This window comes from Poecile atricapillus, chromosome 27 (assembly GCF_030490865.1).
Source record: "Poecile atricapillus isolate bPoeAtr1 chromosome 27, bPoeAtr1.hap1, whole genome shotgun sequence".
NCBI lineage: Eukaryota > Metazoa > Chordata > Aves > Passeriformes > Paridae > Poecile > Poecile atricapillus.
The window spans coordinates 124,490-150,535 of record NC_081275.1 but is presented as its reverse complement, the minus strand read 5'-3'; the positions used below and the strand labels follow the sequence as shown (position 1 = coordinate 150,535).

The 26,046-nt window shown below is 43.0% G+C and overlaps 1 protein-coding gene across 1 annotated transcript in view; it reads right to left on the bottom strand.

The window, feature by feature from the left end:
- TANC2 (tetratricopeptide repeat, ankyrin repeat and coiled-coil containing 2) overlaps window positions 1-26,046 on the bottom strand; it is a 161,556-nt gene that overhangs the window by 68,260 nt on the left and 67,250 nt on the right. The window contains exons 8-10 of the mRNA XM_058857940.1: window positions 21,133-21,240; window positions 12,304-12,452; window positions 5,597-5,783 (exon numbers count right to left, since the gene is read on the bottom strand). Coding sequence (XP_058713923.1) covers window positions 5,597-5,783; window positions 12,304-12,452; window positions 21,133-21,240 — 444 coding nt within the window. The remainder of the gene's footprint in view (window positions 1-5,596; window positions 5,784-12,303; window positions 12,453-21,132; window positions 21,241-26,046) is intronic.

The following is a 26,046-nucleotide window of genomic DNA, read 5'->3' as shown; positions in this document are numbered from 1 at the left end:
AAATCCAGACAAAAAAGCACAACCCTGGTGAAAAAAAATCAGAACCTTGCTGTGCATAGGCCCTGCTCCATTGGATCACCCCGACCACAGTGCATGCTGGCGGCTGCTGGGAGCAAACAAGACACTGCAGGGATGGAGAAGGAAGGGGCAGTGAGTCACACACAGAATAGGAGAAACCTGACATGCAGAAATAGCTGAGGTTCTCTATAGCACTGAAGTAATACCACAGGGACACAAATACAGACAAGCGTGCATATAGATCTATATATTTATAGATACATAGCTGTATCTCCAGTCTCCACTGGCACAGTCTCACGCTATTTAACGTGAGCACAGACAGAATTCAAGGCATTCAGATCACCCGACTGCTGGAAAACACATAATGAATGCTATCCCGTGGAAAGCCCCTTGGATGAGTGCGCAGGCAGCGCAGTGCCCATCTGCAATCCTGTCTGCAGCTTTTTCCTGGGATTTGCTGAATCTCTGTCCCCATGATCCCATCCCACCCACAGCACCAGCACTACCTGCAACAGCTTCAAGCAGCTTTGAAGGCACATGGACTGTGGTACTAGGAGCGCACACACTCCAAAAGTGCTGGAGTCATTTCACAATCCCACCCTGCTTTAAGTAGTCAAGATTTACTCCTGTGTTTCCTCTGTCAAACTTTCCAACGTGGCTTGTTTCCCTTGGAAACAAAAGCTCTGATTATAACTTTTTGCAAATAACTTGGGTAAAATATTTTTATTTCTTTGGGGAAACAACAGAGCTGTACCGAAGCAGCAGTAGCCCCCCAAGACAGCAGCTCAGCACTACAGACAGCACTACACTTCTCAAGACAGTTTTGTGTATTTACAAGCCACAAGTATTATTTCTCATTCAGCTGCAAGCTAGCCTATGCCCTGGGAGGTTTTCAACTGAATGTGCCTCTAGTCAAACACACAAGGGAATTTTTAACATTCCATCTAATTCTCCTCAAGACAAAGACCATGCCTGAGAAATATCAACCTTTACATTCACCTTCTTGCTGTAACTGTGGGAGAAGCAGTTTTTGTAGGTCCCATGTGACAATGACCAACAGCTGTAACATTAATTACATATGAAGATTTATAGTGCCTCAAGTAAGATACAGGGATTTTGTTGATTTAAAGAAATAACTGCAGCAAAGCAATGAGCTTTCATATAATGCACCGCAATGAGCTACAAACCCAGCCTGAATTAACCTCATTTCACTTCAGCACCACTTGCCTCATTCCATTAGAAATGTCCCAGCTAACACGTGCAAGTTGGCAAGGAGTGAAATAAATTTCTTACCCTAATCTACATAAGCCTCCATAAACTGAGCCACAGGATACACCTAAATATAGCCACATCACCCGAGACTGCTCCAGCTGCCAAACAGAAAAATATGGCAGGCAGAAAGTGTAAGTCCAAACTATTCCTAAGGGAAACCTTGGGAATAGAAAACTATTCCTAAGGGAAACCTTGTTGGTCAGTGCCCCAACAACCCTGGCACACCTTTAGAACATTATTCTCTCCTGGACACCACCAGGCAGTGAGTCTATGGCACCTCCACAGAAAAAAACCCAAACCCAAAATGCCCGAGGTCTATCCTCAACAAGGCTTGAGGCCAAAATCCACACCACTTTCTGGATGTTTAACTTCTCTTTCAAAGATGCTATCAAATAGGATAAAAAAAAAAAAAAAAAAAAAAAAATCACTGATTTAATTCATATAAACAATCCTGCAAATAGACAGAGATCAAACAGGTAAAGCCATTTCTGTGTCAGGCCTAGGGGTGTTATAAATTATGGTGAGCACAGAAAAGGTCTCAAAACAAAATGAAAAATACCTCGACAGTAACATCACCTGACACTATATCTATTCTGTGCTAGATCTGAATTCCCTGCTGCACCAGCTGACAAGCAGGATGAGGAATGGGATGAGGAATAAGATAAAGAATGGGATGACAAATGGGATGATTGTGTTGCAGAGCTATCATGGCTGCTACTGAGGCGAGAAATGCAGGGTCTGGGTAAAACAGCACTGCAACAGAGCGAGACCCTCCCACCTCCTGAGCCCAACTCCCTGCAAACACTGCGAGAGAGAACAGCTCAGCAAAACTTCAGCTTAGAAACTGCTTATTACTTAGGAAACAAAGTAATTAGTGTTCTAAAGCACAGTCCACTACTGTAAACATGAAAAATATCTCTTAAAGAGGTCCCAACTCTAATATAGAGATAGCAACCTTAACGATCTTTACCAAAACATCAACGCTGCTGTATGTTATTATTTACACATACCCCTTTTACAGAGCACAGACACAGGCACATCTGGAGTGACATCTCTGCAACAGAGAGGCACAAAAATCAGAGGCAACGGCTGATGGAACTGGGGGAATGGCCACAAGCCACTGGCTCTTAACCTTGCCCAGCCTGACTCTTTATGCTGAGCTTTCTCTCTACAAACATGTTCCTACAAAAACACATGAAGGGGCTGGACCGTGTTCAGAGAAGGCAACAGAGCTGGGGAAGGGATCTGGAGGTCAAGTCTGATGAGGAACAGCTGAGGGAGCTGGGGCAACTCGGCCAGGACAAAAAGAAACTCGGAGAGACCTTACTGCTCTCTACAGCTACCTGAAAGGAGTAGTTGGTACCTGAAAGGTGGGGAACTGGCAAGGCATTGGGTGCGTGGTGGTGAGCAACTGATCTGGCTCAAGAGCTGATGAGAAACTTGAAAAGTCAGCTCCCTCTTCTCCTCCTGAACCATCATCCCCATCACCTACAATATGAAGGTGCATTAGTGAACAAAAGCTCACTAGTCACTGGGATGAGACACTTTTCAGGACACTCCTCTTTGGGGAATGAGCCCAACTAGAAGCCATTGAGAGTACAAAAAAGATCCGTAATTCTCAGAAACGTTATTCATTATTAACAGAGCATTTCATAATACTGATGAGAATGTCAGAATTCAAATGCTTTAACTGTAAGATCACAAAAATATTTAACCTGACTTAAATTTATCTTGACACGCCTTTTGAGCTGCTCTTTGTTCCCTTCTCAAAGCAGATAAAGTTGGAAATAAATCAATCTTGTTTCATTGTCAGCAGCATCTATTCTGCTTATCAGGCGCTTAGGCAAATTTATTAACAAACCTATTTTTAACCCACAAACACATACATGTGTAGAAGGCAGGATCTTGATAAAAGCTCAGGAATAAGAGCTTTACAGGGATTCCCAGTAGGGGACAGAGCTCCTTTATATGTTATTTTCCATCAAATAAATCCACAAAATCTAAGTGAAGACATCTGGTCCATACGGTACAGGACCTGTACAATTCACCACAGCAGGGGGACCAGAGGATTTCCACTGCTCACTGCTTTCCCTTTTAAGCTGCTCTTCCTTCTTACCTGTCCCTGCACAGGATGATCCCCTGACAATTCAGCATGGAACAGAGTACAGATCATCCCAGGGAAAAAGTGTGCCCGCATTTCAACTTGGGGTGTATGAACACACTTCTACAGGAAGATGCCACATGGAAAACAGCCCTTCCTTAGGAGACTGCTGCTAATGACAAAGTGCTGCTTGAACATCATTTGGATAAGCTTTGCATACTAGCAAGAAAAGTTTGCTGGTTATTTCAAAGGATTGATAAGACTGGTGGAGGTTTCCCTGTATTCTGCTGCATTCCAGCAGCAAAGCTTCCAAGCTCACACTGGAGGGGCTGTGGGGTCAGTTTCCCCAGAGCAGCACATGATTCTTTGACCAGTTTTCTTTTCAGTAGCAGATTTTTTTAACATCAACAGTTGGCTGCTTTTACATAGTGAGAGCCAAAAAATCCTGGAAGCTATTCAGAGGTTACAGTCAGGTCAGGATTTTCACCAGCCATTCTGTTTTACATGGAAAGGATTCTGTGGCATCCAGAAGAAAGGGCTGATTTGCTCCTACCTCTCCTCTTGGCTCACCTTCTCCCCCATTACCTATTGCTTTTCTTTTACAAATAAAGAATATCTGAATGTCAAGATCTGGATCTTGTAACTTTTTTTTTATCCTTTCAACCTTTGCTCAGCTCTTAGAACCAACTGACAGCTTGGGCAGAGACAGGACCCAGCTGGGATCAAACATCCACTCACTACTCACTGTGACCCTCCAGCCCAGCCGAGCTTTGGGGCTGGATGTGGGAGAAGGTGGAACTCTGATGGTGGGACATGCTGAGCAGGGAGGCGAGGGGGTGGGAATCTGCAGTGACTTTTCCCAGGATTCATTAACCTACTTCGGCACACAGCTCAGAATAGCTCACCCATTTGCATTTTAAGATCATGCAGGCAGAAGTGCTGCAAGGGTTGCTGTGGCATCCAAGAGCTGAACTAAGCCCAGATTCCCTGATCAGCCACGCAAAATGTTAACCACTAGTGCAACTAACCTCCCTAAATTATCAACCTGCCTTTTTAATTTTTTTTTTAAATACTACATAAATTGGTGGCAAAATAAAATCTTCTTAAGTTGGGGAAATACTCAACCTAGAACATGTGGCAAAGACACCCAAGTGACGATCATCCTGTTTGATGTCATACAAACAAAAATGTTTTCCCATTGTGACTGCAGAGTTACTGAACAGAATTAACCTGTATATGTTATTTTCTCCGGATTCTTTACACTTGCAACCCACAGATCACTCAAATAGAAGCCTGCTACAGCACCTACAGAAATTCACTGAAATTTGTGATAATTGAGTTCAGATCCTACCCAAGGCTTTCTCTTGCATCATTTAAACAATTTAAGTTCCAAAAGTAAATTAACTGATGCGAAGTTATCAACTTCATACATCCCAATTTTCACTAACTACTATGTAGTTTTACCTATGAGGAATGGAAGATGGAGGGGCACAGATCACCTTGGTCACTGCACTATTAACCTGAATAATGTAAAACCATCCCCCTAATTAGCAAACGTAGACAAATAATATTATCTAAATAGAGCACTGCATCCAGCTCTGGGGTTACCAAGGGACATGAAACAGCTGGGGTGAGTCCAGAGGTAGTCACTGAATTGATGACATGCCTGGAATTCCTCTGCTCTGAAGCCAGGCTGGGAGAGCAGAGGTTATTCAGACTGGAGAACAGAAGGCTCCAGGGAGAGCTCAGAGCCCCTTCAAGTGTCCACAGGGGCTCCAGGAGAACTGGAGAGGGACTTGGGACAAGATCCTGGAGTGACAGGACACAGGGAATGGCTTCCCACTGCCAGAGGGCAGGGATAGATGGGATAGTGGGAAGGAATTGCTCCCTGCATAGGTGGGAGGCCCTGGCACAGGTGCCCAGAGCAGCTGTGGCTGTCCCTGGATCCCTGGCAGTGCCCAAGGCCAGGCTGGACACTGGGGATTAGGGTGATGTGTGATAGTGGAAAGTGTCCCTGCCATGGCAAGCAGTGGAACAGGATGGTCTTTAAGATCCTTTCCAACTCAAACCATCCTGGGATCCTCTGATGATAAACCTACCCTTGTTAGACCAGCCCAGTGCACGGAGGCTCAGCCAGCAGCAGTGAGGAAGGAGCAGTGAGGAGGAGCAGGAGGAGGAAGAGGAGGAGCACGGCCCAACACTCACCAATGATGCCGCTGTCTCTGCTCTCCAGCGTGGATGTGGGGCTGGTGACAGCCCCATAGGTGCAGTCCTTGGCCGTGACGCTGGTGCTGACGGGCGGCAGCGTGGAGCAGGGGCTGCTGGCCGGCGGCGAGGCCGTGCTGCTCGTCAGCGTGGAGCAGGGGCTGATGCGCTGCGTCACCGCCGAGCTCTGGAAAATGGGAAGCAGAAACATATCACTCACCACAGGCACTGCGAGGGGGAAGGTCTTTCTATAGCTCACGCTTGAGGATTTGCTTTGCCTGCTGAGGTTAAAAATGAAAACATCCACTAGGCCACCCCCACCCGTGGCAGACACTGGGCTCATTTTCTCCTTCACACTTTAGAGATCCCAGCTTCCACATTCAATAGGAGCCACAGGAAACATAAATAGTGGTATTTATCAAAAGCCTGATTCCATACTTGATCAGGAGTTTTGATTGTTTTGTTAGCATTGAACTGGAAGCTTAAAAAAAAAAAGCTCAGATGTGCAAAAACCATGACAGAAATGGAAATTCTGTGTCTGTGTTGAAGTGGACAGCTCTGGAGTGGGAAGCACGCAGTGTGATCTCACCTTTACTTACAGCTACAATCATCATATCTAAGAAATCCTACAAAGACCTCTGGGCCATTTTCATCTTCTCAGAATCCTTCTAGGGCTGCAGTTTTTATTTTGCTCTATAAATGTTTTCTCCATTCCAGGAAAACAGCAGAGATCTAGATACCAGATAGCCCTTCCCTGCCTAGGCCTGCTTTCCCCACCAGATAAAGTTTAAACAAACCCGCAATAATATGGAAAATAAAACAGCATAAAGAGGGTGTTGCTTTAAAAGTAATTTTTGGTGAGACTCTATAGGGTACCGTGTACAAGGGACCTGGAGGAGTTTATCCATCTGATCCTGTGCAGGGAGATGGATTTATTAAAAATCTAAAATCATTCTTGAATTCAATTTGATATATGACAGAGCCCTTGTTTTAACCACATGCTACTGGATACAGAAGCTCCACTGGAAAAAGGTTCTCCCTGCTGAAGACATGTCATGAGTCATCTGCAGGCCAAAACTGCTATGCAGGGTCAAGTGGGTTGGCAGGCACAGCTGGCTTCTTGTGAACGCAACACACCAACTTCATCACCCTTACAGTGGACTTCAGGTTTTTGTTGGTTTTTTATTTGGTTTTTTTTTTTTTTAATAAACAGGTAATTTCAACACTTTACTTGCACAGGACTGACCAACGGAACTGGCACCCACTCACAGGTTGGGCACTTGGGAGGAGCCACACCCTCAGGAGCATCAGTCTATTGCCCCTCGAGGATTGGCAAAAAGTATGCATTAAAAAATGGGAATTTCAGCATGTGATCCTCCCTCAAGTTTACCTTTAGGGTTCTGCAGAGGAAGGTGACCCCACGTCTCCCTGGCTCAGGGGACAGTGCAGTGCACAGCCAGTTCTTCTGCACTGCTGCTGTCGGCTGAAGCTGGGCTCAGCAGACAGCACTTCACTCACTGTCCCAAGGAAGGAACAGCAGAGGTTCATTCCCCATCTGGAATTTGGTCAAATGAGATTTCTTTTATTCTGTGTGAGCATCCCCACATAACTGTGTGGCTTTGCATCCCCTTTTCTGTGACATTTGAAGGAGACCACAGAAAGCATCATACCTGCAAACTGCGTAACAGACTTGACATGTAATTTTTTTTTCCTCCTCCCTATTTCAGATTTGAAACTTAAAAAATGTCTGGGAGGGACTTTTAAAGTTGAACGTGGTGTTTTATATTAGGAGGCAGTTACCATGTGAAGCTACCAGGAAAAACCTACTTTGTCCAAGTATTCCCATGGGTTTTGTAAAAATCCTTACTCGGAGTGTAACTGCCCTGGTGCTGGAGGCAACAGGACATGGCAGGGGGGATGGGACAGCCCCATGATCACCCCACAGCTCTACTCTCATGCCAGAGGGAGCTGAATTGATCTCAGCCTAATTACAGAATATCCCCAACATGGATCAGCACATCAGCAAAGCAGGGACACAGTCCCAATGTCACAGCTCTGCTGGCAGGTTTGTGTATTAACACAGACATCCCAACACAGCAGAAAATTAATTGTGTGAGTATTTCCACGTTAATTTATAATCTCCCTGTGGTATACGCCAGGGTTGGTCTCTTCTTCCAAGCAACACACAACACGATAAGGGCAAATTGCCTGATGTTGGTCTAGGGTAGGTTCAGGTTGGATAACAGGGAAAATTTCTTGCTGATAGAGTGGTCAGGCACTGGACCTGGCAGGCCCAAGACAGTGGTGGAGTCACCATCCCTGGAAGCATTCAAACAAGAAGTAGATTTTAGAATCTGGTGATTCTAAAATACCCACGGTGTACGTGGTGGCTACTGACACCATCGTCATCTCTCTTGAAATATCTGGGACAAGCAAAGCAACCCTCTCCTCTCTCCATCCAATTTAAAGTGTCACTGGTAAATCCCAGTTATTGTTATTTTCCCTTCTTTCACATTCTAGGCACTTACCAGTACAACTCCTTTTTCCCCATTGCCTTCTAGGAACTTTAGGCAAGCTGACTGCTCTGGTTATTTTGGCTCTCTGAATATTCTGGTTTCACACATTCATTACAGCACCTGTCATGCACATTCTCTCTCCATGAACCTTTTCCATGTCCTCATACTGCAAATTTTTCAGATGTGTAAATACACTACTGTATTTTTCTAAATCTGCTTTTAATTTTATAAAATGATTTCTAGCTCATTTATTGTAGTGGCCAAATTAAAAACTACTTGTGTGTCACATTCAATGAAAGCATTCCATTATTTTTTTCCCTTTAAAATTGATGGGGTTTATTATTATTTTTAATATAACCTAATACAGGGCTCTTTTTGGCTTGCTGTTTGGCTTGCGCCACACAGATGTTTTCACTGAGTTACCCATCACAGTGGGACTATCTTCTGATTTATCACAACTGATGGGACTCCATCAGCACATCTGAGCCATTTAATCAGCTCCTCCCAATATTTTCTTCGAACTCACTGACAATCCAATGAACTGCATCAAGTTCAAGGTAATACAACTGGGGAGCTATGGACAAGGAAGGCCAGGGGTATCCTGCATGTGGAAGAGTCATGCTGGCAGGGGAAGGGGTGAAGCTTGTCCTCTGCCCAGCCCTGCTCAGTTCCATGTCTTTTTATGTTGGGGGCACCAGAATTGTATAGAGAATTCCAGGTGGGGAATAACCCAACCCAATCTCAGCTGGCCCTGCTTGAAGCAGAAGGTTGGTTTAGATGATCTCCAGAAGTGCCTGACAATCTCAAACGACAACATCTAAAATTCAATCAGCTTACATATGGGATCTTTCAGAATGTAAAGCCTTATTACTATTATAAATTCTTTATGGTGGAGTTTTTCTATGTCTTTAACTATGATATTAAACAAATTCCCACTGAAACTTATCTCACTACAAAATAACATCCACTAACTTTAACACAGAAATCATTTCACTTTAAAGCAAATTAAAATTCAGTGCAAGGATGGTACGCTCATCTTCCCTCCAGCTGATAAAACTATTGTTTCATGAAATGCCAGAAGTGATAGAAGTTCCTTTATTTGCTGTGTTATCAATGCAGCTCCTGAAGAACAAGCTCCTTGCAACTGGAAATTATGAAATAACACAGTATATCACTTGGCATTGATTGACATGTTTTATTTTTGTATTGATAGAGAAAAATGTTCCTCTGTGCAAGTTTTAAATATAAATTTCCATTGACAGAACATTCTGTATTATTATTGCTGCTGTTTCATCTGTCACATTTTCACTGAACTTTGAAAAATTACTCTGTTCTACCAGGGCCTCAATGTCCTTTGTGCTGCTCTGGCAGAAAATACAGTTAGAAAGAATTTCCAGAAAAAGTAGGAGAATAAAGATTTAATCCTCATCATCTCCCATTAAGGAAATCATGATTAAAAGCATAGAAAACAGACTATTTTATTACAATCTGGATTAGAGAATATATCCTTGGATATATTCAAAATAAAGCAACTGGGGGAAAAGGCAACGCAGAGATGTAGAGATTGGGCAGTTTCAGTGCAAATGCTCCCATTCCTTATGTTCCTTTCAGCTTAAGCACTGGTGAGATGGCACATAATTATTGTCTCGCTTGAGAAGGCAAAGCATGGCTGGAATAACAAGCAGCAGCTTTTGATACAAAGAATGTTTTCTCTGCTCAGCTCATGTAAATTAACACATTAAAACCTAAAATACTGTTCTAATTTTTAGATTCAAGTGCAAACTACTGGTCAAAGTCTCAATCAGATTTTAATTAATCAATGATTAATAGAAGAAGTAATCTTTGCAAATCCCTTAATATCTCACTGCATGATTTTCAATAGAACTGTAAGTAGTATAGCAGAAGAAATTCAGTTTAGGATGGAGAGCTGGAGAGGTTTTCTCAAAATTTGTTGCAGTTTGGAAGCAACTTGAGCTTGGATAGGATTTATTTGCTAAGACAGCCAGTAGGAGATGGCAGAGTCAGAGGAGAGCCCCAAAAATGTGAGATGGCTGGGGCTGAGGTGGAGAGGCTGATGGAGAAGGTTGATTCAGCCTACAGAAAGGACAGCTACACTGGATCCAAGGATAGCTGCACCCTTCCACTCTCTGCAGGGCCTGGAGAGAAGACACAGCCACACTCTTCTTGGAAGTGTGGAAAGGGAAAGGACAAGGAGCTACAGTCCCAGGTTCCATCGAGGAAATTTTCTACTAGGTAGAAGAAAAATGTTTTTCACAGTTAAAAGTTGGTGAGCCCCAAAACAGCCTGTCTGGAGAGCCCACTGATCTCCATCAGCGGAGATCTTCAAACCCTGCCTGGAGGAGCCCTGAGAACCACAGTCCCTCAGTGAAGCCAGCCCTGCCACCAGGGGTGCATGGATGGGTTGACCTCGAGAGGTCACTTCCAGCCTTGAGTATTCCAGGATTCAAGGCAAGTGCTGACATCAGGAGATGCTTACAAAGGAAGGAAAAAATTAACTCGGTAGTTGAGGAACCAGCCTCACTCTGTCTTCTCCTGAACATGAATTGCATTCAAAGGCCCTGGAAAAAACTTTTTCATGCAAAAATTAGCACACAGCCCACGACATCAATCTAGTTTAGAGGACAAGTCTCTAATATTTCTCTTTAGATTTTTTTCTTCTATTTATTCACCAAAGACATCTTTGGCTTTAGAAAAAAGATGGGATTTTAATTTTTGTCAAAAGGTAACAACAAAAGGAACCATTTATAGTAGAAAGCTCTGCTTGGCCTTGAAGTATTCAGTTGAAATAGGCTGCTGTTAAAAGGACATTTTCTAGCCCAATGTACAGTACAGTCCATTTTAAACCCACAACTTGCTTTAAAAAATTGAATGGAAAGTGTTAAAAGTGTAACGTATGTGTTAAAGGCAAAAACTTTACAGAACCACATTTCTTGGCCTTCACTCAAACTAGCTCATGCTGGAGATCAAAAATGTGTTAGTCAGTCAACCCAACCTGGCCTTGGACACTTCCAGGGATCCTGGGACAGCCACAGCTTCTCTGGGCACCCTGTGCCAGCACCTCACCACCCCCACCCAGATGAATTGCTTCCCAACATCCCATCTAACCATGCCCTCTGGCAGTGGGAAGCCATTCATGTCACTCCAGGCCCTTGTCCAACATCCCTCTCCAGTTCTCCTGGAGCCCCTTTAGGCACTGGAAGGGGCTCTAAGGTCTCCCTAGAGCCTTCTGTTCTCCAGTCTGAACATTCCCAGCCTGGCTGTCCCAGCCTGGCTCCAGAGCAGAGGGACTCAGGCACTTGGACAAACTCCATGGCCTCCTTTGGACTTGGTCCAACGGGTCCACATTCATTCTGTGCTGAGGACAGGCCACTTTTCACTGACTCTCTTTTTAAGGAATTCAGGTTCTCTGAATTACATTTATGTTAAATATCTGAGTGATTCATGCAGAGTCGCCCAATGACAATTAAAAGAACAGAGAATTGGAAATGGCTGCTTAGTTTTGTGCTCTTCTGCTGCATACTGTCCAACTGTCAATTTAAATACAAAAAGGGGCGGAGGTGGGGGGGAGGGAAAGCCTCCTATTTTCACTCTCAGCAAAACTGCTAATTGTCTGTACCTGAGGAAAAGGAGGGAGAAACTCAGGCTCAGACAGTTTCTACAAAATCCATATCATAGCCCAAAGCTTTCCAGCCAGCCAGATGTGTAACAAGTTCCACCAGAATAAAGATTTTATGATTTGCCTTCTTTATCTGTTTTCCAGCATGAAATGACCTTGTTGGGCAAATATGAGCAAGAACTGTGCCTATCTGTAAAACCACACTATTACTATTTTCCTCTCCCTTCTGCAGAGACTGTGAGTCTTTATGTAAAAAGAATGAATTACTTCTGATATATCACAGAGAAGATGCCAGGCAAATACAGATTATTTTGGTCACTATAATCTGATTAGAAACACTGCCCACTCCTACACATGCCTGAACCCTGAACCACGGCCTGCTGTTCTCTAAGGATGAGTCACTGCATGATGAGGAGATACAACCTTTACCTCAGCACCACATGCATATGCACTGCATGGCAACACCTGGTTGCCATGGAATTAGACAATAACCACCCTCTCCCAAACACCACAGTGATCCCAACCCATGCCGTTCAGGATCGGGGGGCTCGTACCTGGTTCTCGTCCTGCACCTCCATGCTGTACTGGGGCCCTGGCTGAACCTCCGTGACTTTCTCTCCGAGGAGGAAGCCCAGGCGAGTCATGAGTGTGTTTGCTGCCTCATCTACGGATGGAGGGGGTCCCAGCTCTTGCTCAGTATCACCTAAACAGAAGGAAACCAGATTCAGACAGGAATTGTTTACTTTGGCTGCTGCCCAGTGGCTTTACCAACACACCACTACCTGTTGTGTACCCTCAGTATCCGGGTTTTCAGGTTATTCACGTTATTCAAGTCTGTTTTACCATTTCATTCCGGTCATTCATTTCAGGTCATGTAACATAGGTATAAGTTTTCTCCAGTGTTAACTGCTGCTTCTCCTCTCACTGCTTGTTATTTTCTCAGCACCTCCCATGGAAGCACACCTAGGTAGCAGAAGCACCAGAGCTACCAGGGAACAAGATTTTCTGCACCAGCATTGGAGAAGAGAGTGTTTGCTCTCCTCCCTCTGTTTCTTGGAGGCACAGAAACTGCCTCCAAGTTACTCACACAGAAGACAACGCTATGAGTGCCATTTGGAAGGTGCTCCACAAGCTGCAGAGCAACCAACCTGTGCTACTGAGTAGCTAACAGGAAAGACCAAGACACAAAATACATATGCAACTTCCACTGTCACCTGCTGTCCCAAACACACTCATATAGAAATTCAAATCCCTCCAGATGGAACTCACCTTCTGCATTCACCCTATGGGCCATGCCACAAAGTAACCTGCCTGCCAATTCCTCATCAAGTCTACAAAACAGGCCAAAACCAACATTCCTGATAATTTGTTCAATTTTTTTTTTCCACCACCTGCAGGGAAAGCAGCACAGACAAGCTTCCAGCTAGCAATGCACACTGGGCAAAGGCCAGGCATGTTTACTGGCTTTTCTGTATCCTTTTAATTTTGTAACAAAAGTCTGTGGGGGTTTTTGACTTGTAGTATCACAGATATAATTTGGGTTCTTAAAGTCAAGTTCTTCCTGCTCACACCAGCACCAGGGTTAAAGCTTGAAGGTCAAGTTCTTACCACATTACACTGAAGTAATACTGTGCTTATTGCAGTTATAGGAGACTAATTAGGATTTGCAATTAGTCTACAGTTAATTATTCATCTGATAATGTACAATCTGGAAAAGAGCCCATCTCTGTTTCCCAGCTCTGTCCTGGTTTGGGTTCCTCCAGCACTAAGCCTGCAGTAACAGTAAAACAGTAAAAGGATGCTACTTTAAATAAATAAAATATTGCTTTTTGATAATTGTAACTGAAACCCACCGATCACAGAATCTGGAATATGTACAAAACCTCAAGAAATTTAAGCCAGTTGCTTCCAGAAATTCTCATTTAACCTCACAGAGTACAGTTCACAGAAGCTTACAGCGATTTTTGGATGTCTCATCTGCATTACTGCAAATTAAAAATCTGGGAGCATCTCCCATGCAACCACAACTGCATTCCTAAGCACTACCAGCTCTGGGAGTTGACCATCTGGAGCTGTCCTTCCACAATGGCTTCACTGTTATGAAAATGGATGATAGAGTAGGTCCACATAAGCTGTATCAGTTACTGAATCCCTACTGTACTGCCTGAACCAAGGCTGATGTAAATCCAATAGATTTAAGAGAGACAAATTTAGATGGATGGCCCAATTTGTGGAACTGCTGACCACCCACAGTCAATCTGTGGACATTTACCGGCTCTAGGAGCCCAAGTCAGAACAGAGACATTTATGTAAAACGAAAACTAGAGAGACTTTTATTTCCAAGGTTCTTTGTTTCTTTAAAAAGGTAGACTACCTTTTTGAAGTTAGACTTTTTTTGGTAAAAGCCATTCCCTAGATATGGCACTGATACCTTGAGAGGCTACCTAGAAGAGAGGCTAGACACTGTAAAGGAATAAAGTAGGTATTAAAGGCCTTCAAAGGATACACCTTGGGCAGTACAAGAGCCTGGCCATGGCTTCACCAAAAATGGATGATGGATCACATGTTTTTACACTTTTCTAAGTTTTGGCCTATTTACATACTGGGGTTAATTGTCCAATTACAGCTTCAGGTTATGAAGTCCCATCCTCCCAAGACTGCTCTCCTCAATTCGCTGTTGTTTACACCTTTTGGGCCTGAAACTGCAATGGTCCTTGGTTCTCAGGCTGGAAAAGGATTGTTGTGTCTGACTACACAGTGAGGAGAACTTGCTGACACTATACGAAGTTCAGAGTTATATATTAATGCAGTACAGAATCTGGAAAATATGAAAGCTAAAACTTAAGGCATCAGCTTCACAGCTTATTGTGCATTCCCCTTTCTGTCTTTACAACCATAATATTAAAAATGTTCAAATGATGCTGACTTACACAACTGGGCAGAAAGGAACAGCCGGATCTACCTCTGCACTGCCCACCTGGGAGGATTTAGGAGGTGAGGCAGATGCAGGGCACTGAGCACAGCCAGTTTCCTTTGGTTTAGTGCTGGGAACAACTCCCAACCAAAATTGACTCCTTGAAGGTTGAGTTTAACCTTGAAGATTAAGAATGGAGCAGTTTCCTACAAATGTAACCACCCCTTCTTCTATTGTTACAGCTAACAATAATGATAAAATGAATACTAAGGGGGTTGCCTCCATAAAGAGGTGAAACAAAATAACGGCATCCCAAAACACTGTGGGAAAAAAAGAAGCAGAATTATTGACCATTTCTTCTAGATTCTAAAGGATTTGGGAATAGATATCTGAGCCAGAAGGAAAAAGAGAGTACTGATTAATCACTCTAGTCACTAATCAGCACAACCATGACCAAGACCTCCAGCAACCATCATCTCCTTCCTTTCTGCCTTGTTTAGCATCCCTGTATTTCCACTTAGGGCAGGCATAAACACAAGGCAAAGGCTAACTTCAAGTTAAACCCCACCTAAAGAACTCCTAAAGAACTCAACAGGGAACTAAGAAGGAAAATGAAGTTTGTGTAAAGACATCAAGGATCCCAAACACAACTGGGATGGTGCTATCACTGACACGTCAGGCTGTCATTGTGCTGGGAGCCACAGAGTGCCAACACATACCTAATCCAGCCTGACAGACACTGAGTAGGAACAGAACTATTGCAAGGTGAACAATCATGGATTTGTTTGGTTTATTGAGGGAGCTGCAACATGGATCCAGGGAAGAATCACCCACTGACTGCTAAAATGCCTCAGCACTTTGCAAAAGTTAGCTTCCTTTCTTTCCCCTCTCCTCCAGCTATATTTTTATGGCCAAAACTTCCACTCCTTTAGAGCAGATCATGGACACTTGCTGGGACTGTGCCTGATAGCACACACACTTCCTAACAGGTCACCCAGAGAACCTGTGGCTGCCTCCATCCCTGCAAGTGTTCAAGGACAGGCTGAATGGAGCTTGGAGAAACCTGTTCTAGTAGAAGGTGTCCCTGCCCATGTCAGGGAATGGGACTGAATGATCTTTAAGGTGCCTTCCAACCCAAACCCTGCTGGGATTCGAGAGCATCAGTGTGGGCTGCTCTTGTTGTCAAAAAATAGTACACTACAAGAGGAAACTCCTCTGCCAGAGCCACTCAATCAAGGAGAAATCTGCCCCACCTGCTCAGATGTGGAAGAAAACATTTTACACTGATCCTCACAGGCCCATCACTGAGAGTTTCAAAACCATCAGGGTTGGTTTGCTTATGTACATATTTATTCACTGGCAGAAAGTGATAAATATTCAAAAAGCCAAAGTATTAGCACAAAAATGTTACTGTTTCCCAAAAGGCCACTTGAAATCAAGCACTGCTGCTTGCTGAGGTGAAACAACAACTCAGATTCCCGGGGATCCATCCAGATGGGCAGCCAGAGGTGCTAGGCTGCTGCTGCTGAAGCATCTGAAGTGAAACACACCTCAGGAGCCATCTAGGTTACATCTTTGAAAGCAGCCACATTTTAAAGTTGGGCAGTTCATCACAAAAACAGAATTTGGATCATTTACAGCCCTAGCCCCTCTTTTTTTCTCTTCCAGGTAGATGAACCCAAACCCTAGGTTGTAAGGGTTGATTAGTAATGGACTGCACCAGGAAGCTTCAAGAAAAGCATGTTGTCTCCAATTATTTAACAGTTAAAACATATGGAAATAATCTATGGGATTTGTATTATTTTCACTTCTTAACTTGAACAACTCCGCTTTGGTAAGAAGATTCAATAAACCTGAAACTCTGGACCCAGCCGCAATCCTCAAAGTTGCAACTTCCAGTTCAAGCAAACTCAATGACACCTAACGGCAACTGGTCTGTGGCCAATCCCAAGTGGATTCCAATTCACACCTGGAACTCTAGCAATGCCTTCAATATTCCCCTCTCCTATCCAGAATTTCAGACCAGACTGGGACTTGTTTGATAATACAGGAGTTTATTCTGAAACTGCTTTCATCTCTTGATATGGCAGAAGGAACCAGCAGCATCCTCCCAGGAACAGCACAAGAAAAGTCAATCGCTTCCATAGCAACCAGTGTGCCAAATTATGGCTCTACTGCAATTAGGCTGATCACAATCATCTCTCATTCCTTTCAGGTCAGTGGGCTTGACAGTGCTGGGACAACTACAAGATTCAACAGTAGAACCATTTGTCAGATCACGGTTGGTTTGGTTATTCCCTCTCCTTCCCCCCACTTCATCACTGTTCAATATGACAGAGGCTGGACCAGAATCCTGCTGGCTAAATTTGTTTGGGGTTTTGTAGGATTTTTTGGCTTAGCACCTGTATCTTTACAATGACAAATCAGAGAGCAGTGCTGGTTCCTGCATTCCCTCTGAAAGGGCTTTGTCTAAGATCTGACAAGCATTTTGTTGTGTTTAGAAGAAACATGAAGATAGCATGAAATGAAAAATACACATTTTACATGACAAAAAGAGAGAAGCACCAGCAAGCCGATGTCAAGCTCGATGGTTCTTTAACCAAAGGAAGAGAAAAAGGAGTGATGAGATGAACACAAGTGCCACTGCCATGGTAAATCACTCCCCTCCCTGTCTGTGGTGGGAGCACTGCAGTGATTCCTAAATCAATCAGGGATGAAAACAGATGCCTTCCAGCCTAATGTGCAACAAGCAAACCAGACACTCAAGATTTGTGTCCCAAAATTTCTGAAGAAGGAGTTAATCAAATTAAAAGATAATGTCATAACAGACTTAGCCTTTGGAACACGACAACAAGGTAATAAATTACATAAAACGCAAGTGCAAACATTAATCTGAGGCAAAAGGCCATTACCTGAAAGCACCATCCATCTCTGATAGTTTCCAATAGGTTTTCTGAGCAATTAGAAGTCAAAACATGTTTAAGCTATCATGAAAAACCAAAAGCAGCTCAAAGGATTCCCTCATGACCACAACTAAGAACCAGGAAGTCAGGACAGCATTCACCACACAAGAAGTGCCTCTTGGCAGGAGTGAGGTGTGATAAAGTGGGGGAAAACCCCTACATATTAAACTGAGTCACCAGAATCACTGCAGAAAAGGTTTGACAGTTGAACAACAGAGGTTTGAAGGTAAATTCCTGCTATTCTATGTTGTTCTTCTTTAAGAGCAATGATGTATGTGAGGGTGTCATCCCCAGCCTCCCTGTCTTCAGAAGGCTGACAGCAGGGAAAATACAAATGGCTCTGCTGAACAGTGTCTGCAGGATTGGAGCAGAGACAAGGAGGGAAGATGGGTCAGAAACCTTCTGAGACCCTCCTTATAAAGTCTCTGCTAAGTCACAGAATGGTCTGGGTTGGAGGAGACCTTCTAGCTCATCCCACTCCACCATCCACCTCCCACTAGACCGGGCTGCTCCAAGCCCCGTTCAACCTGGCCTTGAACGTTTCCGGGGGTGGGAAACCTGTGCTTCACTAGCCACGCAGAGAAGAGACAGGGAAGAACTCCTCCACCAGGAACACTTCAAGCCAAGAAGTGCTGGATTGAAATCTGAACAACCTCTGCAACTACAAAACTATCTGCAGAAACTTTGATTTGACTCGATGATTCTTGTGGGTCCATTTCAACTCAGGTTATTCTGTGATAATTCCAGTAGAAAGGGGTTTTTCAAAGTCATGGAACAGCTTTTTTTGCCATCATCTTAGCTGCAAGAACTATAAAATATGGGCTAATTTCTAAATTCATGTAGGAAGATTTAATTATTTTTAAAGTATCTATACTCTTTTCTCTATGCAATGAATGTAATAATAATAATAATAATTAAAAAAAAAAATTATACCAAGCTTATAACTTTACTATTTTTGCTTGGTATTAGAACTTCCCTCAAAAGACACTCGGTATCGTGATCTTCTTTCTCCCTCCTCGGAGCTGGTACGTCGGGAGCACGTCACTCCCCCACACTGACTCACACTGAACATGTCACAGGCAAATCTTCCCCCCAGCAGCATGAGGGGCCAAGCAGTGGCACTGTGGTTGCTCAGGAAACCACCTCCCTGGAATGTGCTGAATTTTGCCTGAAGCCTCAAAATAAACATTTTGATACTGAGCAGAATTTCACCTCTCAGCATCTCAAACTGAAATCATTATTCCTATATATGCACTAGAGCTAATGTTATCTTTTCTTTGCTATTTAGTGTTTGGAAGTGCTTTCAGATGTATAATTAATTACATTTTTTGCCAGGGATCACATTAAAAACCACTCCACCTCCCCTCCACTGCCAGGCAGATCATCAGCCTAATTTTTTTCCTTCTTTCAACTCACACCATTATTCTTGGAAATGTTTGGGATTTAGCCCTGTGTACTATATCTTTCACAGGATGCACACGCTTTAGAAGAGGGTTAATATAAACCTAGTACAGAAGAAAGGAGTTGAATTTCCTTGGTAAACTGATTCCAGTCAGTGCCTGAGGCTTTGATATGATCCAGAGTAGGACTCTTCCTCCACCTTCCCATCAGGAGCTGAATGCTATATCCCATTTGGTCCTTGTGAGTTGACCACAATTCTTTTTTTTCTTTTTTTTTCTCTTTCTTCTTTCTTTCTTTCCCTATTTACACAAGGATCCTCTCCCAACCACCTACTTCTTCCAAGGTGTTGTATCTTGATCTCCTTCAATCCAGCCTTTCAGACAAGCAAAACCTCCAGCAGCACTACTACTTTCACAGAAGCATCCACAAATTCTGGCATTTTTTTTCCATGATCAGCTTCAGAAATCCTTCCCCAATGGATTCTATCCTCCTCTCTTCCCCTGCCTGTCCCAACTGCCAGCATAAACCTGGCCACAGTCCCTGGACCTGGGCACACATGAAGACAGCAGCTCCCCAACAGCTCCCTGGGATCACATTTAAGGAAATGGAAACAACCTGAACCCTCAACCTGCAGTTTCCACCTTGACTCTAAGTCCATGCACTTCCCTGGCATGTACTCCTCTGTTCTTATCCCGTTTCCCTATTCCAAGTATACCAAGATGGCACTTGGAGATCCCATCCCTGGGCTTGGCAGGAGTCCTGCCCTCCAAAGCTCTGGCAGAGGGGAGGGACATGTCTGGGTGTGGGAATGTGGAATTTAGGTTTCTTCAATCTTACAGTGCAATGATAATTCTCTGTGGATGCAATCATAACAAGTTTATAATTATTAACAATTACAACAGTTGAAGCTGTTCAGTTAGAAAAACGGGCAGCAGCAGCAGCAAAATTTTCATTATAATTCATGATGATTGAAAAAGGAGAAGCACTTTTCAGGCAACTGTGGTCTCAAATTAGGCATTGCCAAGCACAGGAACTGTCTTGATTTTCTAAGACAACTTCTCTTTCAGACACAATACATTCAAGAAAACCCACATTCAAAATCTGGACAACATTCAATTAATTCCTCCAGTTTTGAGTACAAGCTATTCTTCAAGTTCATCAGCCACAGAAATAAACAAATTTCACAGTCATTTATTAATATGACCTTGGCTACTGTAGCTACAGATTTCAGAGGCAGATGTCACACGTTTGCACACCATTTCAAACACTCTTTTTTCCATCCAAAGCCTATAGTGAGTATGCATCCCTTTGGTTCATAATCAAGAAAAGCCAAGAGAAGAAAGTGCAGAATTCAGCACAAAATCCACCAAAACACTTGCTGCTGCTTTCAGCCTTCTCTCAGCACCTCCAGAGACTCTAGCCCTCCCCAGGTTGCCACTTCCAAGTGAGGAAGAATCTGGGAAATTATACTGAGCTGCAGATTCCAGACACTCACATGTGCTGGGTTTGCCGGGGCTTGGGGGATTTAGGTAATGCCTGCCCAAACTGACAGACATGAACAGGACTGAGCCAGGAAGAGACATGACCCACTCTTATTTATTTTTCAACCAGAGGCCTCAAGCAAGATGTATATATTTCAGAGCAACTACTACAGAATACATAAATTAGAAGGTATTTCTTTAAAAACGAAATGAAAGTAAACACGCCAATGTTCTTGGATGCAGGTAATAAGGTCCCACAGTTTTGCTTCAGCTGATTTAATGATGTTTCTGAGATGTGGTTTGACAGAGATGCAGCCTCTCTGCATACCAGCATTAAAAATTAAAGAAGTATGTTTATTGGCTCATTTTCATTTTCTCAAAAGCAACTCTCTAGACCTTCTAAATTATTCTGAGGGTTTCTGAGGGGAGAGCAGCCACATGCAAAATTGCAAGAAACAAACGTAAATGGGCAATTATGACAAATTAACACTTATTCAAATTTCCAAGACAGCAAAACTTAGCTAGGGAAGGTCCAACCAACCACCTGGCCAAAGGACCTACATTACACATTTAAAAAATCTTTCTGCCTGTTGCCTCTGCACAGAGTCTTCTCATGCAGCTTACCGGGGCAGAATGCATCAACGTCCAGCTTCTGGGCAGAGAGGGTTGGGGAGCCAAGCTCAGACTCTGGGATTCGAGGGCTCTCAACAAACTTTGCTTTCCTCAGAGGGGCTGAAGGAGAAGAAGGGGGAGAGAAAAAGAGAGGTCATGAATAAGGGAAATAGCAAGCAACAGATGGAAGCACTTAACTAAACATCACTGTCAGACTCATATCAGGTTACTTTTTTTTTTTTTTTTTTCTTTTTGCCAGGAAAACAATTATCTGCATTCTTTACAAAGGAGATGGCTCTTAAACTTTCAAAGTGCACAGGCTGACTTTAAAGAGTGTGAACACTGAGACACATTCCTGATACTCTAAAAGTTTTTCTTTTCTCCTCTAAAACTTTTCTCCTACTTCATTGAATTTTTTTATAGGAAGCAAATGAGCAAATGAGGATTCAGCAACTGTGGAAAAGCAAAGATGATAGATAAGTACACAGAGCCCATCAAGCTTTAAGATATTTAACTGTAAATATCTGCACACATAAATGCTATGTTCAGCAATTGTTTCCTTGAACATAAAATTTCAATTTCAAGACAGTCTCATTGTTGGACCAAACAGGTTTGGTATTCAACACAAAAGAGCAAAGCAAAGCTAACACTCTCCAAGCCCAAAAGAAGCACTCCACTTTTATCCTTGCAAATCCATAAAAGATCAAGAGACTTAACAGAGGATGGGGGAAAGGTAAAAGTGTCTGTAACAAAGCAGCACCGACCACTAGTGCCAGAAAAATGGGATTTTCTCCATGTTTTTCCAGTCTGAACTCCAAAAGACAAGAAATTCTGTACAACATTTGTTTGGAGTAAAATTAATGAAAGTGGCTAAGTAAAAGTCTTTAAATTTATTCCAGACCAGAGAAAGAGAGCTGGAGAATAAGTTACATGCAAAGATTGTCATATTGCATTTCCAATTTAAACTCTCATGCCCGTTACAATGAAAGGCTAATTTGAAAAGCCCCTCAGCACCGATTCCAGGGATCAGTGCTTCTGCCCTTCCATTTACATAATTTATATTTATAGTTCCATTGTCTTGCAAATTAAATTTGGGATCTGCAACTAAAGATTGGGAGGTTGTTCTTTTGCATGTCCTGTAATAAAAGCTCAACAGGTCGGAGAATGATCTCTGAGGCAGCAACAAATCTCCTGGTTTTAGGGAGCTGCCATGGTGCTGGGAAAGGCTGAGAAGGTCCAAGGACGGGGAGCCTGACAGACAAAGACACAACCAGATCACTCTAACCAAGCTACACAGTAGTGATTCCAGAATTCTTTTTAAAAAGAGTGTGCCAAACAGAGATGATGACTGGGGTATGTTTTTTCAGTAGAGTCCCTGTGAAGCAGAAGAAAGGCAAGGAATCAACCGCCCATCACTGCACCAAAACAGGTGTGCTAAAAACCCTCCTCTCTACCCCCTCATGATCCATCTTAGGAGATGTGCTGAGGAAAAACAGGTATTATTTCCATTTTACACAAGAAGCTCCTAGATCAATATGAGACATATTGCCAGCACATTCCCCACAAGCCCATCAGGGCCAGTGTCTCAGGAGCAGTGCCAGGCAGGAGGAATGTGAGAGACTAAGGAAGATACAGACAGCCTGGAGCCCCTTCTGTCTCCCCCATCCCACAATGCTCATGGATGTGCAGCACCACTCAAACACACAATGATTCTAAACGCTAGAAAACAGCAGTCAATTCTATATAGTGCCCCCTGGAAAAAATCCAACATGTGCACACACAAAAACCCCACAGCCACAAACTAGCCAACACCTGTGAAAAATCATTCCCAGTAACAATCTTGTGCCAGATCCTGATACAATGAAAACATTTTAATATTGAGAAGATTATTGCTATGACCTGAAAATTGTTTAGAATAATAATTTTGCACTGGTCAATCCTTTAATATTTCATTTCTAATTGAAGTTTTAATAAATATGTTTTAGCACAGTCTCAGTAACAGTCATTTCTATAATACATATTAAAAATAGCCTGTCTTTATCACTTCTGGCTGACACCAGGATCATATTTCATCTCATGCACATGTGGCAGTGCTCACTGTGTTCTAAAATACAAAACTAACAGGATTTTCACAGTTCAAGAAATGTTAGTAACTGATGGGACTGCCACTATAAGGTTCTGCACTAAAGGTTATTCTTAAAAAGAGGAAGGAGAATTTTAATAAACACAGAGAGGGCAATGTGATCACCACACCACTTGCTGTGTGGACACACAGGTCTGTGAAAGATGCAGGATCTGCATGTTTTGACAGATCAACACTGAACCTTTTGCCTCTCACCTGTAAGGATGGAATCAATCTCCCATTCCATTGGGCTTTATTTCTACATTTACTGTGGATGTCTTTTACACCTCACTGAGGTGCTCATTCCCCCACTAATTCCTGCCTTCTCTATAGAACTGACTGATGACAGGCGTGATTGGCTCATGGATCAAACAAGCTGATCCACCATTTTTTCTCTTGAGGGCAATAAAGAACATTGTACCATATACTGCAAGTTCCACCACGCACATTTTAATGCATTTCATAGCATCACAAAATCACAGACTGGGTTGTGTTGGAAGGGAATTCAAAGCTCATTCAGTTCCACTCCCTGCCATGCGAAAGGATACCTTCTACTATACCAGGCTCTTAGAGCACTGTCCAGCCTGGCCTGGCATCTAGTTTATTATGTTTTCGTTTCCTTAAAAGCTTGACTTGAGCCTTAGAAACACACTTCCACCAGCCAAGACACACCATGTCACCATGACTCACATTGTTAAAGTAAACAACAGTTTACTTTAAAAGGCTGAAGTCAATACAAGGCTCTCCATGTAAATACAGGTGGGGAAAAGACACCGAAGGAAGAATTTCTGTTATTACAAATATCCTAAATGTGGAAAAGACAAAAACTCCTCCTAATTCACCCATAACCCGATTACAGGAAAGGAGGATTTTCACGTACAAGAATTAAGCACCTCTGACTCATGTTCAAATGAAGATTATCCTGACAGATTCAGATTTGGGCATTAGTCTTCTACTGGACTAAATAACAAATGACAATGTCATAAACTCTAAAATCTGTTTTGACACTCTACAGCCAAATGTTAACAGATAACACCGATCATTTTATAAAAGTGGCTTTTCAAAGCACAACGATTTTTCTTGGTCCTGAACCTCTTCCTGAGAACAAAGGCAAATCTTATGATCATAATCATGGGATGAGTTTCTGGCACAAATTATAAAAACTAACAAAAGCATGAAACAACTATTTGAAGTATTCTGTACCTGCTGAGTCCTTTAGGCCTCTTATTCCTGTAAGGATTTTCTGTATGCAATTGACCAGCTCCAGGCCCTAAACAGCATGAAAATAACCCTTCCTGTTACACAACTGCAGTTTTTTTGAGCAGAGAAAATGACATCTTCCAAGAACACCAGGAAAAAGGATGTCTGCAATAACCAGTTATAAAAATATAATGGATTGAGTAAAGATGGCTGTCACTAGCAATGCTGGCTTTCTAGAACTGCAAAACTAGCATTTAATTCAGAAAAGCATATTGATTACGTAGAACCTGAAGTCACAACCTCGTCCCTGGGGTCCCACCACCTGTCACTGATGACAGCCAGGAGCTGATGGCTGCAGCCCATGATCTATGTCCACCTCACAGGCCACTCCTGTGCCCAATGGAGTAATGACATCATACAGGCATCATATATTGGCAGCATATAGGAACTGACTTGCTACTACTGAAGTAGGAACTTCAATTTCAGTGGCTGAGATGTTATTTCAAGCCAATACTGCACATTTTTGGGGCCAGTTCTGCAGTTCTTAGTGAGATCAATCCCCACCGGTGCCCAAGCCAGCAGAGCAAAACTGAAAATCTTTCTGTCGATGCAAATAAAAATTCTCATTTGACTTTGCCAGCAACTCTTCCTGCACAAGGAAAGTGATGCTTATTCCAGGGGAGGAATTAACCATCTAATGCAAAACACTTAGCTGCTAATTTGCCAGCAATCAGAAAATTTAATTAGCTGGCTCATTTATGACACTTTCTGCAGCAGGCTGTCTGTCTTCCAGTGGGGACCAAGTCTGTTCCCTGTGAGAGCAGGCAGGCCCTGGCACCGGATGCCCAGCTGTGGCTGCCCCATCCCTGCAAGTGTCCAAGGCCAGGTTGTACAGGGTTGGAGCAATCTGGGATAGCGGAAGGTGTCCCGGCCTGTGGCAGGAGATGGGACTGGATGGGCTTTAAGGTCCCTTCCCACCCAAACCAGGTCTGGGATTCTGTGTTAAACTAACAATAGGGGAAGTATTACATTAGTAACTGCAGTGTCAGCAGCCTGACTTTTTAAGACTCTCTTTAAAAACAGGGACTCAGAGCACTTGGAAAGTTCTGTTTCCACCTGGCAAACTGAAACAATCTGCCCCATTCACAACATCCCTCATACTTGCATGCCCATAGTAATTACCACTGAGGCTCCCATTCCCGAGTCTGGATGAGCAGTTTGGGAGAGCTGTGACCCCTACTGTGATCAGGAGTTGCTGGTGGTTTATCTTTTTGAACCGGCATGTAGGACTGGGACCAATGCAGGGCTGTTTGTGATCAATGCCAAGCATCTACTTGCACATCAAACCAAACCAAAATAAATCCAAATGTGTCTATTCTTTTGGAATAATCACTGTATCTCTAGTAACACTACTTTCTCCTTCAGCCTATTAAGTTCCCTAATCCTATTGCATTTTCTATTATGCCATTTAACCATTTATAGGTGAGTTAGTATTTTAATTAAAAAAGGGTTTTCTTTAGATTAAAAGGCATCGATAAAAGAAAATTATCATGGATTAGCAAAAGGTTTCAGCTATGAAATTCAGTTTGAGCTCTGAAGGGAAT